The 17,355-nt window shown below is 45.4% G+C and overlaps 1 protein-coding gene across 1 annotated transcript in view; it reads left to right on the plus strand.

Moving 5' to 3' along the window:
• LOC310936798 (mothers against decapentaplegic homolog 6-like) overlaps positions 1-15,907 on the plus strand; it is a gene marked incomplete at its 3' end in the record, with an annotated part of 32,198 nt that extends 16,291 nt beyond the window's left edge. The window contains exon 4 of the mRNA XM_083900948.1: positions 15,231-15,907. Coding sequence (XP_083757074.1) covers positions 15,231-15,907 — 677 coding nt within the window. The remainder of the gene's footprint in view (positions 1-15,230) is intronic.
• Between the last annotated feature and the right edge of the window lie 1,448 nt (positions 15,908-17,355).

Raw genomic sequence — 17,355 nt, forward strand, 5'->3', positions numbered from 1 at the left:
TTCATGTATTTTAAAGATATAATACAATTTGAAAAAGAGTTTTGAAAAAAAAGATTATTTTAAGAGTTTTCCACGGGCTCCCTGTTTTTTCCCTTCAGGAGAGAAAATTAGAAATAAAAGACAAAGATGGTTGGACTCACATTCACATGGTGATCATATCCACTGAATGTCGTGTTGTGTTGCAAATGAAATCAGATTTACAAAAATGGAAGAAGGCATGAATGCATAAATGGTTCATAGTGCTTATACACTGCTTGTTCACAGTCACCCCAGACTGTGTTATTGTGATGTAGAGAGATTGTGCATTGTAATGTAACGCTCAGATAATTCTCCCAAATTAAGTTTCAGGAGGAATTTCATAATTTCATCGTGTGTCTTCATTGTGGAAACGAATGAATGTGTTCCGCCAGTGAAAGTGAGTAATGATGTTGTGGAGAGTGAAGGCCATATAGTCAAATCATGTGAGGGTCAATGAGAGACTTGTCAACTTGACCCCTGCCTGGCTGAAGGGGGAGGAAGTGTCGAGGAAAAGGGCCTGACCAGGAATGTGTTGGGAGGGGAGACTTGTCAGCTCTGCTTGTGTCTGCTTTTGTCTTTATCTGTCTTTAAGACACTTGCAAAGGGCCGTCACACACTTTTGTTAACAGCCACCTCATGATTATGATCATCAACAACTACTTTTTTGATTATTTTAAATCATGTTGGAAGCGTGTTAAACTCACCTTCCCTTCCAAGTGTGTTGGAGAGCCTGTAGCCTTCAGTTAGCATCAAAACTCAAAGAACAGAAGGCTATATATTGTAGTTAATTAATAGTAATGCTTCGACCCACAGACTAACTACCTAACATTAGGTGGAAGAGTTTTATGGACCAAGCCTGTCCCTTTAAGGAAGTTAGCTGAGGAATTCTACACAATTCAGTATGCTTAACTCATTTGCTTCCGTGCGTTTCGCACGTGTGCTTCAATCGGGACCGTATCTATGTTCCCTGGGTCTTATGTTCCCTGCTTTGTATGTGACCGGGGAACATAGGACCCTTTCTCAAAAGCCCAATTTATACTCCTGCGTAAAGTGCTCTGCGTAGGGTACACAGAGTCCTCTGCGTCGTCTCCGGGTGCACGGAATATTTTTTAAGTGTCCGTCACTCCGTCAAGGGACAACGGAGACGGCAAGAGCTGCGATTGGTCCTCAGGACAGGCCGAGCTAAGCTGCTCTGTGCCGGCTCACAGTGAGCACCGAGCGTCCACAGAGGGCGGAGCTGATCACCGCCGACTTCGTCGCTGCCGAACTTTAAATACGTCATATCTTAACACACACAGCACATGTTTAGACTCTAAATGGCCAATTTCTCGCCTCAAATTATCCTAAAACTGCGTTCCGTGACACAGAAAAGTGAGAAACGGCCACTGTTTCAACAACAACAGTCTTTCTTTCTCAGACGCCATTGCTCACTGTAGCCTGAAGCAGAACAACCTTGCGCAGCGACCCCTACTGATCGGGCGGGAAATTGCAGCGCCTATCCGTCACCACGACGCAGAAGTATAAAGGCTCGAGTGGTCTACGTGGTGACGCAGACGGATAACGCATTACGCAGTCGGACAAGTATAATGTGGCCTTAACCCTAACCCTAACCCTACCCTTTTTCAAAAAAAGGGTCCCATGTTCCCCTGTCACATACAAAGTGGGAAACATAGGACCTTTTTTGGGAAAACGGGGAACATAGGAGCCGGGGAACATAGGTACGACCCCGCTTCAATCCATACCGCCGTGTTTGTCACAGAACAGAAAAAAGTGAAGTGTGTGTTCTCCACTGTTGACGATGACACAGCAAATGCGCCTGGACTGACGAGCTTAGCTAACATAGCATTGGCGTGATGTTAGCTTAGCTTATTAGCACGGTACCTTTCACTACAGTTCAGAGCCAGAGGTTAGAGAGAAAAAAATGGCAGCATTTAACGCGTTTCGTTGGTGCAACGCACTCCCATAGTTTTGAAAGTTTCCGTCTTGCTTTTGCTCTTATTTTCTTCTCCACAAGTGTTTGCAGTCTTAGCAGACGATGGAATCTATACTGTCCCCAGGACTGCACAAGTCGGACATTTTTACTGTACACTTTTAGAGATAAGTTCAAATTAAACTTCTCGCTTATATCTGTGCCTGTTATCAAGAAAAAAAAACACACAAATATGTAATAGATACAAAAAAATCAGACAGTTTTACTTGGTTTAGTGCTAGAAAAATTTCAAATTCACGCATCTTTGAGATGTCATAAAACAAACATTTCCATAAATTATGAAGGTTCAAATAAACATGTAGGTGGTTTTATCTATTAAAATAATAATAGTAGTAATAATAACATGATTATATGAATATTCCACATCAACATTGTGTGTTGACGATAGTGTCAACTAACTGTAGAAGCCCTCGTCATTTGAGCAAAAATGAAGGACAGTTATTCTCAATGATACCTTTGTTCGTTTGTCTGAGAGTGTGTGTGTGTGTGTGTGTGTGTAGGTACAACATGTCATTACAGTAATTATTGAAAAATGCAGCCACATAATGTATAGATGCTTCATGTATACAGGGCACCACATGAACTGCTGCGTCAGTCGACGTGAAACAACATAGGGTCGGCTGAAGAAAAGGACTAATCCCCTTCAGAAACAGTCAAAGGATTATCTCATCGTAATCGAGCGAAGCTATTTCCAGTGCGCGCTGAAGCTTTGATGTGCTTTGTTTTCACCACTCGCTGTCACAATTTAAGTACTGCATGAATGAGCATGATTACATCAGCCAGAGTTGGGAAGAGCACCAATCGATCAAACAAACCTGCGTAAACACTGTTGCTACAACAGCGAGATGACTTGAGATAGACGCTCCGCAATAAATCACCTCATGCTGCAGCCGCCGTGACATGTTAACGTCCTTTTTTTAAAAGTATAATTTAGTCGTCAGTCACAACCTCATTCTGCATAGTTGTTAAAGATACGTGAATAACAGTTAAAAATGTTGCTCTGGAACTTGAGTCAGACAATAGACCAATAGTGACAAAATCAACCAATGTTAGCTTACCAACGTAAAAAATGTAGTGTGTAACTTTTAAATGTAAATAAATGTCTGTCACATTCACACGATTGTCAAACGTCAACAAAACCTAGCAGCTCCACTCTCTGGGTTTATCAATATAGTGTTGTTAGAGCCTGTGTTGCCCAGCAACAATCTCATGCTGCACACATGAAGGGATTTGTTTTATGGCACAACAGCAACATTGCACTCTTACCCCCCGGATTTCCACTGGACGCGGAACGGCCGCGGGCGCGGTTCTGCTTCGTCCTCTGCCCGGCGACAATCCCCACGGGGCGCGTTACGGCAGCGGCGCGGAGCCCTGGGAGCCGGCGGTGTTCACGGAAGATCGCGCGATAATCTCGAACGGACGCGAGTTCGCGAGATCCAGCGATAGACTGTGTGTATAAAGTAAACAACAACAACAACAACAACAGCTTCTTCTCATTCTCCGACGTGGAAGAACTGTTGATCTAGTGTCATAAATGATTTTATGTTTCTCCACTTCAACAATCAGTCTCTCGTCGTACATTAATCGTACGCTCTGATTAATTGACTGTTTACCTGACAGCAGCGGTCACCACGTAATGTTGATGTGAAGTTGTGACAGGGCTATATGACCTGCGTATTGTGTTTTATTTTGAAAGGGGGGGCGGAAACGTTTTACTTTGATTCTGTGTCGGACTTCCCGTCTGGTGCGATCTGCTTCGTTGAAATTTACGAGGTTCAGCAGCGGCAACGAAAAAAATAGAACTGATTCCTATCGATAGCGCTGCGGCGCGGCGAGCCGCTTCTGGGACGCTGCAGAGACGCGCCGCAGCGCGGCCGGTGGGAATGCTCTCATTGATTAGAATGGAAGCGATTTGCAACGCCGACCGCGCCGCGGCCGTTCCGCGTCCAGTGGAAATCCAGGGTTAAAGCGAGACGGAGCATGACAGTATTGCGAGAACAATCCGCTAAAATGACTCCTACCGCTCACAATCTGCTTATTTAGCAGTGCTCGTCGTCTCCACCCGACCGTGCTGCCGCTGCGCGCTCCCTCGATCGGGTCTGATAGTATTGCTTGACAGAGCCTTCAGATGTAGCATACAAATAATGTTACCTCGTTTGTCTCCGCGAATGTGAAACGGAAGCGGAACAAAAATAACAATAACAATATTCTCCAAAAGTTATCTTTCCTAAAAAGCATCTGCTCACTCTGGCCCTTTCCCAAGTGCATCGGGGGGAACTATGTTATCCTTCACATGCCGGGAACGTTGTTCTTCTTCATTGTAGAAACATCACAGCAAGATGGCAGCCTCTGTAACGAAAGGCTCTTACCATCAGTATATTATAACAATTGTCATTGTAAAGTGATATAGCTATACAAACACACTCGTGCGTAGTCTCTTCGAAATTCTGCCATTAACCCGACCTTTTTCATCATTCTCCTCGGCCTGCATCTGTGTGCCACGGCAGCCTGTGATACTGTTGCATTTACTTGGAGAAAATGTATAAATAGATTTGAACTTGATACCAAATGTACAACCTGGGATGTCAAGGTTGTTGTGCAAAGAAAACAGAAACCAGACTGCATCAGACACAGTTATACACATTTTAAAAAACAGCTGAGACGTGAGTGATTTCACGTAAACGGTCATGTCACTTTGCGCAAGCTTGTGTACTAACAAGTATATACATTTATCAATTCTTTCTTAATGAGCATTGATTCCCTGGCTGAATTAACTATTAACTGAACAATGTGTTTTTAATGTCATATACACTTCCTGACTAAATTAAAGAGAAAACGCCAGTGGGGTTTAACTTTAACACTGTGCTCAGCCTGACAGTAGTTTGACGACGTCACATGGTCACAATCAGCTCACAATCACGTAACATAAACTGGCGAGTCAGCGGCAGACGGTTTGCGTGTATCGGGCCGGTCATGTGTGTTTGTGTGTGTTTACATGTTTTGCGAGCGAGAGCCACGTTGTGTTTGATTGTAAAGGCCCACGTCTCCCACGTCTGGCGATAACGCCACGCTCTGATGGCAGAGATAGTCAAGACGCCAGCTTAAATGTGGCTCGCCGGATTGAAGTTGCCCCGTAATGATAGTTGTCTCAAACAACACTGGACCTACCATTTGTTGCTAGGGAGGGGTGTGTTTTTTTTGTTTTTTTCTTTAATTCCCCCATATTTTTTGTCATTTCTACTCGACTTTGGGAGGAAATTTGACGCAGTAGAATGAAAACAAATCATCTTGGAGGCGACGGAGGCTACAGTGGTCAGTCGCTGATTCCTCTCCTCCCTGCTCGTCCCCCTCAGCCTCCCCCTCTATCCCCATCCTAACCACCTCTTTCAGCACAGTGGAAGAGTCTAATAACTGGAGGGGAATCTAATCCTTGGCACTGGATGAAAGACGACAGTCTCCCACCCTCCCTCTCTTTCTCACAGTCTCATTCTCTCTCTTCATTTTTTCCATGGATGCTGGTTATGCTTGGCAGGTTCTCTCTCTCTCTCTCTCTCCCTCTCCCTCTCTCTCTCTCTCCCACTCATTTTCACTTTCCCTCGTTCACTGTTTTCCTTTTTACTCTCTTCTTCCTCTTTGTTTCACTCTGTGCAGGTTAAGCTCGACAGGAGGAAGTCTGTAATGTATAATTTGGGAATTTTGCACAGTTGTTTTCAAGCTGAGAGTCAGATGAGTCAGCAAACCTGAAGTCTTTCAAATCCACTGACAACCATATCTGAAGCAAACGCTATTCATTTGTTCCTCTTTTTTTTGTTTAATTCACACAAATAATATTGTATGTGACTCCTGAAGATGATTGAGAGCACTCGTTGGTTTTTATTAGACTTTTGTAGTTGGCAATCTGCTCTTTGTTAGGGGATAAACTGAACTCATAATGAGGACCAGTATCTGCCCGATATAGGTCAAAAAGAAAAGTACAATACGATCCATAAAACTCTATTAGGGACAGACATCACCACAGTTTATTAACTGTTTACAACGGCTAAATGACAGTTTTGGGCTGATCAATATTGGTAGATTCTGAAGGTTGTTATCGCTATGTCGCTATATTACCTTTTAATAAGTATCCCCTCTGTCCACTGGCTCTTTCTTCCTCCATGAGACTTCTTTCAGTCTTTTCATTTAATTTAATTTGATTTAATTTAATTTAATTGCACATGTACACGCTCTTTCAGAAAACCCCATTTCCTAAACTGGGGATTCTTTGTTCCAACTGTGGTGGATTCATGTGCTTTCAAGTCTTCAAGAATATGTTGAAAACATTAATGCGCTCAACAAAGTCATTTTGTCTTGAAGCATCAAACCCACTGGAACAAATCAAGTTGCGCTTGACTCGTCTTGTTTACAGGTCTGAGTGCTTCTATAAACTGATATAGGTTCCTACGTGGACTGCAGCAAACCATTACAACTCGGTACCATATTACAAACTAATAGTTGTGTATATAGTCATGTGAAATACGTAAAGTTGTGTTAAGGTAACTCTTAGTAGGAAACTAGTGTATTGTTCAGAAAAGATGAGCACAGTATCGTTGATTACCACAGATTTCATCCAAAACAATCTGTACAGTATGTTCTGCAGATGATTGTGATTTATTTACAGCCGTTTATTGTCTTTGCCACCTAGGTTATGATTTTGGACCCATTTGTCTTTCTGCGAGTTGTGAGCAGCGTAACTCAAAAAAGATATGGTCTGGGGATATAAGTTAAAGCTCACATAGAGTGGTCCTGTTGCACATAAATGTTAGTTATGGAGGTCTACTTACATATATTAACTTGTTTTTATGGTCAAAAACCTGATTGGCCAGTACTATCCAGCACATCCGTTCTCAGAAGCGCAGCGCCCCCCTCTGGAACGGCGGATGCACTGCTCCTCATTATCAAAACATTGTTTTAACAGTGTTTAAAAATAGCTTCTTCACGACTCCCCGCCGCAGTCCCTTTGATGACTTTAAACCGGAGTCAGACCCAGAGTCAGAAGACACTGTTGCTCGTGAAACACCTCCACAACGGACGTTATTCTTCTTCTGCGGTTCAATGTACGCAACCGGATGTGCCCGGACTACCGCCCGGAGCAGGACGATCGGTTCTTCAAGAGAACCGCTGCTTACGTAACTATTACGGGATTTTCAGTGATCTCGTTGAGCCCCGAGATTACAATAAAACACAACGTTCTCAGCAATGGCTGAACTGTTTGTTTCGAACCGTTAGGCTTCATAAACAAGGTAATGACGCAGATACACACCAAAAAAAACAGCGATAATAGGAACTTCCGGTCTAGTTCTGCTTTAAGACTGGCCTGTGTGAATTAACCCAGTCTTAACTGATGGACAGACACCATTTTTGCCAACTTCAGAATCGCCCACAAAAAGGGAACCAATCACAAACTCTGAAGCATTAGAGGCGGGGCTTAACACAGTGACGACAGCAAAGCAAGAGCATGCTGTCTTTTGATTCAGCCGTTGCTTCCATTTTAAGCTCGGACACACGAAAAAAAAAACTTTTACAGTCGTTACCGATTTCGAAAAGACTCGGAGTTCGCGCCAACCGACTGGTTGCAGCAGATTATTTTACAACTATACGACAACTGAAAGACTCGCATCAAATCAACCGAAGCCGACTGAACTCATCAAACTCTTCACAAGAGCGTCAGTTTTGATATTCCCACTACTTTGTGTGGTCATGGACTTCTGACACTACATCCTGTTTCCCACCTACTCTTTTTCATTGGCTGTTGGTTTACAGTCGGGTCAATAATCAGTACAGGACACACTCCCCGATTGCGCCCAGAGTCGGCTCAAAAAATTCAAACGTTTGATTGGCTGCGACTGAGGTTCAGGGTCTGTTAAGGCCACATTATACTTCTCCGACTGCGTAATGCGTTATCCGTCTGCGTCACCACGTAGACCACTCGAGCCTTTATACTTCTGCGTCGTGGTGACGGATAGGCGCTGCAATTTCCCGCCCGATCAGTAGGGGTCGCTGCGCAAGGTTGCTGTGCTTTTGGCTACAGTGAGCAATGGCGTCCGAGGGAGAAAGACTGTTGTTGTTGAAACAGTGGCCGTTTGTCACTTTTCTGTGTCCCGGAACGCAGTTTTGAGATAATTTGAGAAATTGGCCATTTAGAGTCTAAACATGTGCTGTGTGTGTTAAGATATGACGTATTTATAGTGCGGCAGCGGCGAAGTCGGCGGTGTTCAGCTCCGCCCTCTGTGGACGCTCGCTGCTCACTGTGAGCCGGCACAGAGCAGCTTAGCTCGGCCTGTCCTGAGGACCAATCGCAGCTCTTGCCGTCTCCGTTGTCCCTTGACGGAGTGACGGACACTTAAAAATATTCCGTGCACCCGGAGACGAAGCAGAGGCTCTACAACAGGTTCTGCGTCGACGCAGAGGACTCTGCGTAGCCTACGCAGAGCACTTTACGCAGGAGTATAAATTGGGCTTTACCCTCACACAGTTGTCGATTCAAGTCTTTACCCGCACATGCAGACTGTCCCCAACTGGTGCTGACCGGCGCAGACTCTGCCCCGCTGTGAATCGTGGGTAAAATCGGGCAAAAGATCTTGTTTTTGTGTCTCTAGCTTTGGGTGCGACTTGATCTACGGAGCGCCGCCGGGCAAAAGTCACCATTACTAACACTGTTAATAGCCTTCACTCCTAGAAGACTACACACGTTTTCAGTCGCTCTGATTGGTTGTACGTCCACCCGATCGCGTACAGAGGCATTTTCATCTACGGTCACGCTTCTGGAAAGTGGGAGGTGACTTCACCCTCTCCAGGTGTTAGCCAGATGAAAGACCAAAGTAAGGAATGATTAGATTTTGATGGTGATCTGGATACAGACACTGTTTTGGAAAATGTGCAGTATTTCCATTTTTTCCTTTTTTGTGGTTTGTTTTTTTCGACTCCACCTTATCTTCCCACCTTTGGGGAAAAAACAACAGTGAGGTGTGTCGGACATTTTTGGTGAGATTGGCACTAAAAGACAGCGATGTTGAAATGGAATAACAAAGGCTACTTACCTAATTGGTAAACAGGCCTCTTAAATGGTGGTCGGCTTAAATGCTTGCAGGATGCTGTAATTGCTGCCAGCCTTCACGTTCAAGATGTACTTGTGCACTCACACACGCACGCACAGTTTTTTCTACTTCCTCCTCTTGAACATAAACATACTGATAACCTCCAGTTTGAACCCTTCTCTACAAATTCCATTGAAGAAATCCATTGCCCACTCGCTCCTTCCTCCTCCTCCTCCTCCTCCTCCTCCTCCTCCTCCTCCTCCTCACTCCCTGAACGCTCTCACACAAGCTCATTATACCTTGAGCTGGATGATAGCCAGGCTGAGCGTGATGACACTAAGGACTGTGCCAGAAACATTTAACGTGACATGTTGTTCAACTCAGGCTGTCAAACACTGGTGGAAATCATGATTGAGTGTTTTTTCACTTCAAAGCGTATCAGTCAGGCTGCAGTGGGAAAAAGAAATCAACCAGAAGACTGTGGCGCTAACGCTAAATCTGAGGTTCACAACAGAGAAAAAAAGCAAGAAAAACTGCAAAGCAGACGATGTAAATAAGTGGAAAAAAAAAAAGTCAGAATAAAGTGGGGAGGATAAATCCTGCCACAGTCACACAGCACGCAAGATAGAAATGAATAGCTCCAAATATAATTTATTGTTTCAATGTTGATCTAAGAGAGCAAATAGTTGAGAAACAAATCTCTGTGTTTTCGTTAGATGCTCTCTATCAGTGCAATGAATTCTTAATGCGTCGTAAACTTAAAAGGCAGCGTTGATACCGTATCCTCTCGCTGCGTCGTTTCGTTTTTGTGAGAAATTAAAGTGCGCGGCGGCGTCGTCGTCGGGCACGAAAAGCCCTCAGCCCCCCAAAAAAGTTCCGGTTTGTTTAATGTCGTCTTTGGGATTTAATCTGATCATGAGCTCATAAAGTCTCCCTGTGTTTCCCCCAGACATGTTTGTGTTGCCTTATTACAGGGAAGAGGACAGCTTGTAAAAGTGTGTGTGTACATGTGTATGAGAGAGAGAGAGAGAGAGAGAGAGAGAGAGAGAGAGAGAGAGAGAGAGAGAGAGAGAGACTCTGATAAAGGTAGAGAGAGAGAGAGAGACCCTGCTAACGGAGCAGCCAGCTCTCTTATTGAAGAGCTGTAAAAACTCCAGACCGCAGGAGTTGCCAGCCTGGAATTCACTAATGACACACGTGGGCCTCAGATGAGAAGTGCAGTTTTGTGTGTGTGTGTGTGTGTGTGTGTGTGTGTGTGTGTGTGTGTGTGTGTGTGTGTGTGTGTGTGTGTGTGCGTGTGTGTGTGTATGTGTGTTATTATCATACTGTTTGGTTCAGAAGGCCCAATTTGTGTTTGTATGTGCACATGGGCCCCTATCTCATCATCTACTTTCTGTGTGTGTGTGTGTGTGTGTGTGTGTGTGTGTGTGTGTGTGTGTGTGTGTGTGTGTGTGTGAGAGAGAGCGAACTTGCATTTCTACCTTTGTGAGGTCTAAAAAAATGTAAAACCAACCATCTTTGTGGGGACATTTGACCTTGTGGGGACATTTTGTCAGGGCACCACTACTTTAAAGTGCTTTTTCAGGGGATGGTTAGAAATTGGGTTTTGGTTAGGGTAAGGGTTAATGTTAGCCACTTAGTTGGGATGGTTAAGTTTAGGGTAAGAGGCTAGGAATATAGTAAATATTATAGTTAAGGTTTGTTCAGGCTGTCCAAATTAGATTAGCAACAGGAATGGCTGTGCCAAAGTGTAAACGTATGTGTGTGTGTGGGGGTGTGTGTGTGTGTGTGTGTTATCATCATACTGTTTGGTTCAGAAGGCCCAATTTTGCATGGTCCCTATCTCATCATCTACTTTCTGTGTGTGTGTGTGTGTGTGTGTGTGTGTGTGTGAGAGAGAACTTGCATTTCTACCTTTGTGTAGTTTAAATAACATTTTTTTTAAACTATCTTTGTGGGGACATGTTGTTAGGGCACCACAATTTTAAAGTGCTTTTTCAGGGTTGAGACCTAGTTTTAGGTAAGGGTTAAGGTGAGGTACTTAGTTGGTTAATGGTTAAGTTTAGCATTATTTCAATGATGTGTCCTCATTAAGATAAACATATTTTGTGAAGAAAAAAAAACCTGTAAACCATAGGAAGCGAGGACATTTTGATGAGGTATCTTGTTGAGATGATTAGGGTTAGGGTTAACCAGGTTAGGGTTAGGCGTTAACTAGCTATAGTTAAGGTTTGATATCCTGCTTTGGTTAAGCTGTCCAGCATCTGAAGAAGAATCGCTGTGCAAAAGTGTGTGTGTGTGTGTGTGTGTGTGTGTGTGTGTGTGTGTGTCTGCTCGTCTCCTCCCCCTCCTCCCATCACACTCGCCCCGTACAACCGACCGACCCTCCCATCCAACTTTGTCTCCCTGCAATGAAAATGGCCGCTGTGCAAACACAGCACACCTAACCCCCAATCTCAGTCCTGGTTTCACCCAAAAGCGACTTGCTAATGGAAGAAGAAGAGCCACGGCTCTGGTTCTGGCCCCTGGTGGACGGAGAGGGTGGGTGAATATGAAAGGAATGGGGCCACAGGCACATGGGTCTTTAAATCCTCTGTGTCAATAGAGTCTCTGGAGCAAAATAATGGCATCACTCTGTGTGGGAGTTAATGTGAGCTGATAGCATGAAGGCTGGGGGGTCAAGGGTTCATGGGCTTGCGCGAGGTTGACAGAGAGCTGAATGCTTTCCACCCCCAACCCTCTCCTCTTTCTGCTGCCTCGTCTCTAACTCCTCTTAAACTCTGAAACGCTGAAGGAGTGCGATGGAGGGAGATGGGGAGGGACGTCAGTGAAGGAAGCAGGGTGATCGGTGTTGACAGTTTTTAGCCCCCTTTTCAAAATACACAGACTGGGCTGATGATAAATTGAAGGGAAAATGTGAGCGAGGAAACACTGTTTTTGCAGATCTTCTCATGAAAAAAAAACACATGAGGTCAGTGAGACGTTGTGCAGAGCTTGTGAATAATGTGAATCATCGTAGCGCAGAGAAATAATCTGACGGCATATGAACATCCAGTAGGTCTCTGCCGGTGTGTCAGGAAATGGTTATCTGCACCAGAGGTTGTGCAATTCTAACGCCACATCACTTTTTTCACTAACACATAAGGCGCTTTACATTTACATTTAGTGCATTTGTCCAAAGCGACTAACAATAAGTACATTTGTCACAAGAAAGGAACTTTCCATAAGTGCTATGATACAAGTGCTGAAGGTAGGAACCTATTAGTACTTTAGGTTAGTGCTATGTAGGGTCGAGATGAAGTCTGAACAAGTGAGTCTTGAGTCTTTTGCGAAAGATGGCGAGCGAATCTGCTGTCCTGACGTTGGTCGGAAGTTTTCGTTCCACCACTGAGGTGCCAGAGCAGAAAAGAGTCGGGACTTCGTTGAGCGGCCTTTGTTTGCTCTCAGGGATGGCGGTACCAGACGGCCGGCTGAGGTAGTAGAGCGAAGTGCTCGAGCTGGGGTGTGTGGTCTGATCAGTGTTTGGAGGTAGACTGGTGCGGTTCGGTTGATGGCTTTGAAGGCCAGCACCGTGGTCTTAAATCTAATGCGGGCCGCAACAGGAAGCCAGTGGAGGTCACGGAGGAGGGGGGTCACATGGGAGAATTTGGGTAGATTGAAAACGAGGCGCCCTGCAGCGTTCTGGATACGTTGCAACGGTTTAGTCGCAGAGGCAGGGAGTCCAGCCAATAGCGAGTTGCAGTAGTCGAGGCGGGAGATGACCAGGGATTGAACCAGGAGTTGCGTTGCTTCCTTTGTGAGGAGGGGCCGGATCCTTCGGATGTTGTAGAGGGCAAATCTGCAGGATCGGGGCTACCGCGATGATGTAGGGGGTGCAGGAAAGTCCGTCGTCGAGGATTACACCCAGATTCTTTGCAGTTGATGATGGCGATACAGTGACGTCTTTTACATTAAACAGTTGTAGCACGACTCGACTCTACCCGGTTCGGCTTCGACCCACATTTTTAATATCAGCTCAGCTTGTTTGGGACCTCGCCAGAGCAGGTACCAAAAAAAGAACCAGACACCAGGTACTAATCATTAATGGAAAAGCAAAACCAAGCCAATGGAAAAGTGCCAGTCGTCATGGATATTCATTCATCTACTTTGTCCATTAGTCTTTATTACAGGGATATCACGGTAATAGGAGGTCAAAGGTCACAGAGTTCTAACTCGCCTCATATTTATTAGGCTTTTTGAGGATTGCACACGTTCTGTCACAACATCCATCCATCCATTATCTACCGCTTTATCCTCCACCAGAGGGTCGCGGGGGGTGCTGTGCCTATCTCAGCAGACATTGGGCGATAGGCGGGGTACACCCTGGACAGTTCGCCAGTCCATCACAGGGCCACATATAGAGACAAACAACCAATCACTCACACCTACGGTCAATTTAGAGTGACCAATTCACCTAATCCCCATATCGCATGTTTTTGGACTGTGGGAGGAAGCCGGAGAACCCGGAGGAAACCCACGCACACACGGGGAGAACATGCAGACTCCTTGCCGAAAGGCCCTTGTTCCGAAGTCGTTCCAAACGGGGCTCGAACCCGGGAACCCGGGTCTTCTTGCTGCAAAGGCAAGAGTGCTAACCACTACACCAACCGTGGGCCCTCTGTCACAACATTAAAACTATATTTTTGTAAACTTAAAACCATAGTAATCGTGTATTCACACGCTCATGGGACAAAATCTGCGTTCCGTCAACTTAAGTGTGTTCGTGGAAGACACGGAGGCTCTCGCTGTTGTAGGCAGCGTATATGTATGTTGCACATTCCAACGCCAACAGCAATGTTTTTCTTTGCTCGACTTGATGTTAAATGATAATATTTCCTTACTAATAAAGTTCAGCTCTCTCTGTGGAAATAAAATGCATAGATCGTCACAATGAATCTGTCCTCCCCGGAGGTTCTGTGTGGATGAAAATGAACACTCTATAATGCACTTTATTACTCATGATTAACATGCAATCCATCAAAAAAGGACAGACTGTGCGGAGCTTTTTAATTTGAATGGGGTGTTGTTGATCGTGTAGCCTACAGAAGGACCGAGCATCTGCTCCCCGTAAACCAGCCAGAACATTCTGGTCGGGCGAGGTCGGTGCTGTAGCACGGTTGAAGTCGGTGACTTTGATCGCAACAAACAGGGCATCGGAAAAAAAACACAGCGACACGACACTAGACAGAAAGTCTGGAGGTCAGGTTGGTCGAGGTCGATGTTTTCCTCCTCCTCCTCCTCCTCCTTCTTCTTTTACGACCGATGCAAACAAGAGAAACTCGTTTGTGCTTCATGCTGAAAAGTGAGTGTTCAGACGGACCGTTCTCACACGTACAGTGTCGGCGCGTAAATCATCGCAGGCGACGTATTCGTATCAGTGGGAGTTGGAACAACAACAACAAGAAGATTTCTGAAATTGTTGGGGGAAGCCACGCGTTGCACATCCTTGAGTGGCCTTTGTGTTCATGCAGGCACCATTACAAATTGTTTTGTGTCATCAAGCACCTTTAATAAGTTAATAAGGGCCGAGCAATAATTCAACAACATGTATCACGGTGTAGTTTCCATTGTGCAAACGCACTTTGAGATTCTAACACATAATTACAGTATAATAGCCAAAATGAACCTATTTTGACATTTTATTGCGATAATTATCAATATCCACTGTTTTAAATGTTAGCTTTTGGCCCTGCCCTTCCTTAAAGTCAGTCATTTATAATTACAGCCTTAAAACAACACTGTTTTCCAAGGTATTTGCTGCTAATAAAAATACATTTAAGTAGCCTAGCGATGAAGCTCACACCTCAAAACATGAGTTGTTTGTAATTTAAAAACACTGGTAATGATGATATCAGTGAATCTGGCGCTTGTATTACTTGGTAAGAAGCCAAAATCAGATGTTGTGCTATCGTCCACCCTTAGTGAAAATAGAGGAAAAAAAAACCTAAGTGAGCATAAAGACTTCCTCTCCCATCCTCCCTTCCTCCTTCCCCTTAACATAACATTATTCTCCCTCCTTCAGGAGGAATTACTGTGGTGAACAAAAAAATTAGCACACTTACTAATGCAAACACTAATTCTTCCACCTCCTCTCTTCCCCCCCCCTGCAGACACTGGTACCTCCCTCGGCTCCTCGACCTCCGGCGGACAGCGCTCTCACTGGTGCAGCGTTGCTTACTGGGAGCGGCGCACGCGCGTGGGTCGCCTCTATCCGGCCTACGAGCCCTCGCTCAGCATCTTCTACGACCTACCTCAGGGCACGGGCCTCTGCCTCGGCCAGCTCCACGCCAACGCTTACCACAGTCGCCGCGACGACCCGGGCAGCCACGGCGCGTCGGGCCTCCGCGGGCATCCCATTCACGGAGACGGCGGGAACGGCGGCGGCAGCGGCGGCGGCGGCGGCGGCGGCGGCGGCGGCGGCGGCGGCGTGCAACAGATACGCAGCAAAATCGGTTTCGGGATCGTGTTGAGTCGCGAGCCGGACGGCGTGTGGGTGTACAATCGCAGCCAGCACCCGGTGTTTGTCCACTCGCCCACGCTGGACCCGCCCAGTGCTCGGGGGCTGAGCGTGAAGCGGGTGATGCCCGGCTTCTCCCTCAAAGTGTTTGACTATGAACGCTCCAGCTGGATGGCCGAGCATGACGTGAAGCCGGAGAGCCAGGAGGGGCCCTGGGACCCCCACAGTGTTCGTATTAGTTTTGCTAAAGGATGGGGCCCGTGTTACTCCAGACAATTCATCACCTCCTGTCCCTGCTGGCTGGAGGTGCTACTCAACAACCACAGATAGCACACACACACACACACACACACACACACACACACAAAGGCTACATCCATACTACTACATTTTTATTCTCTCCCCTGTAGTTTAATCAGAGTATTACTAAAGCCAAACAAGGATAAAATGTAGAACAAGTATATTTTATAAGACCAACAATGAAATGAAATAACCAATCAGGATTGTTTCCAAAGGTTTTTTTTTTTTTTTTTTTTTGCTTATGTATCCTGAAACACAGCCAACACTTCTGTGACCATCTTGTCATCGCCGACTGGATTTGGCAAGCGTAATTCTCATTAGCGTAATTCTCATTAGCGTAACTCCTCGGTCGTTGGTGATATCTAGAAAATTCCAAAACTATGGACTGGAGATCTGTCCAGGGTGTGACCCCCGCCTCTCGACAGAAGCAGTAGAAGCACGGATGGATGGGTCCCGGGAAAGCAGAGAAATAGAGCTTTGCGCCCATATACTTGTCATTACGGTAGCCCCTCAGGACGTTCTTTAAGTGGAACTAGACCGGAAGTTCCTATTATCGCTGTTTTTTTTGGTGTGTATCTGCGTCATTACCTTGTTTATGAAGCCTGACGGTTCGAAACAAACAGTTCAGCCATTGCTGAGAAAGTTGTGTTTTATTGTAATCTCGGGGCTCAACGAGATCACTGAAAATCCCGTAATAGTTACGTAAGCGGCGGTTCTCCTGAACAACCGATCGTCCTGCTCCGGGCGGTAGTCCGGGCACATCCGGTTACGTACATTGAACCGCAGAAGAAGAATAACGTCCGTTGTGGAGGTGTTTCATGAGCAACAGTGTCTTCTGACTCTGGGTCTGACTCCGGTTTAAAGTCATCAAAGGGACTGCGGCGGGGAGTCGTGAAGAAGCTATTTTTAAACACTGTTAAAACAATGTTTTGATAATGAGTAGCAATGCATCCACCGCTCCAGAGGGGGGAGCTGCGCTTCTGAGGGCTGACGTGATAGATTACGTCACTTCCAGATACCTGGCCAATCACAACACAGGTGGGAAGGCTCTACGCTGGCTGGCCAATCACAACACACTCTGTCTTCTCCAGCGAGATTTATGGCTAAAAATAGCACGACTGACAAGCGCTTCGTAAAGGACAGATTTCAATCGGCTCGTTTATATCAACTAGGAGGATTTTGACCATAAAAACAACTTAATATATGTAAGTAGACCTCCATAACTCACATATATGTGCAACAGGACCACTCTATGTGACCTTTAAACGGTTGACTAACTTCCAGATGTTGAAAGTGAACGTTATCTATCTCATTGAACATATTTTGTTAATTCCACAGCCATGAAATCAATATAAATCCAGGCAGACTCATAGTCTTGATGGTCAGAGGGTTAAGAGACTCAAATGAAAATGGGAGTAGTATAAATGTAGCCAAACACACACACACACACACACACACAAGGTTCCCAAACCCAGTAT

This window comes from Microchirus variegatus, assembly GCF_963457635.1.
Source record: "Microchirus variegatus genome assembly, chromosome: 14".
Classification (NCBI taxonomy): domain Eukaryota; kingdom Metazoa; phylum Chordata; class Actinopteri; order Pleuronectiformes; family Soleidae; genus Microchirus; species Microchirus variegatus.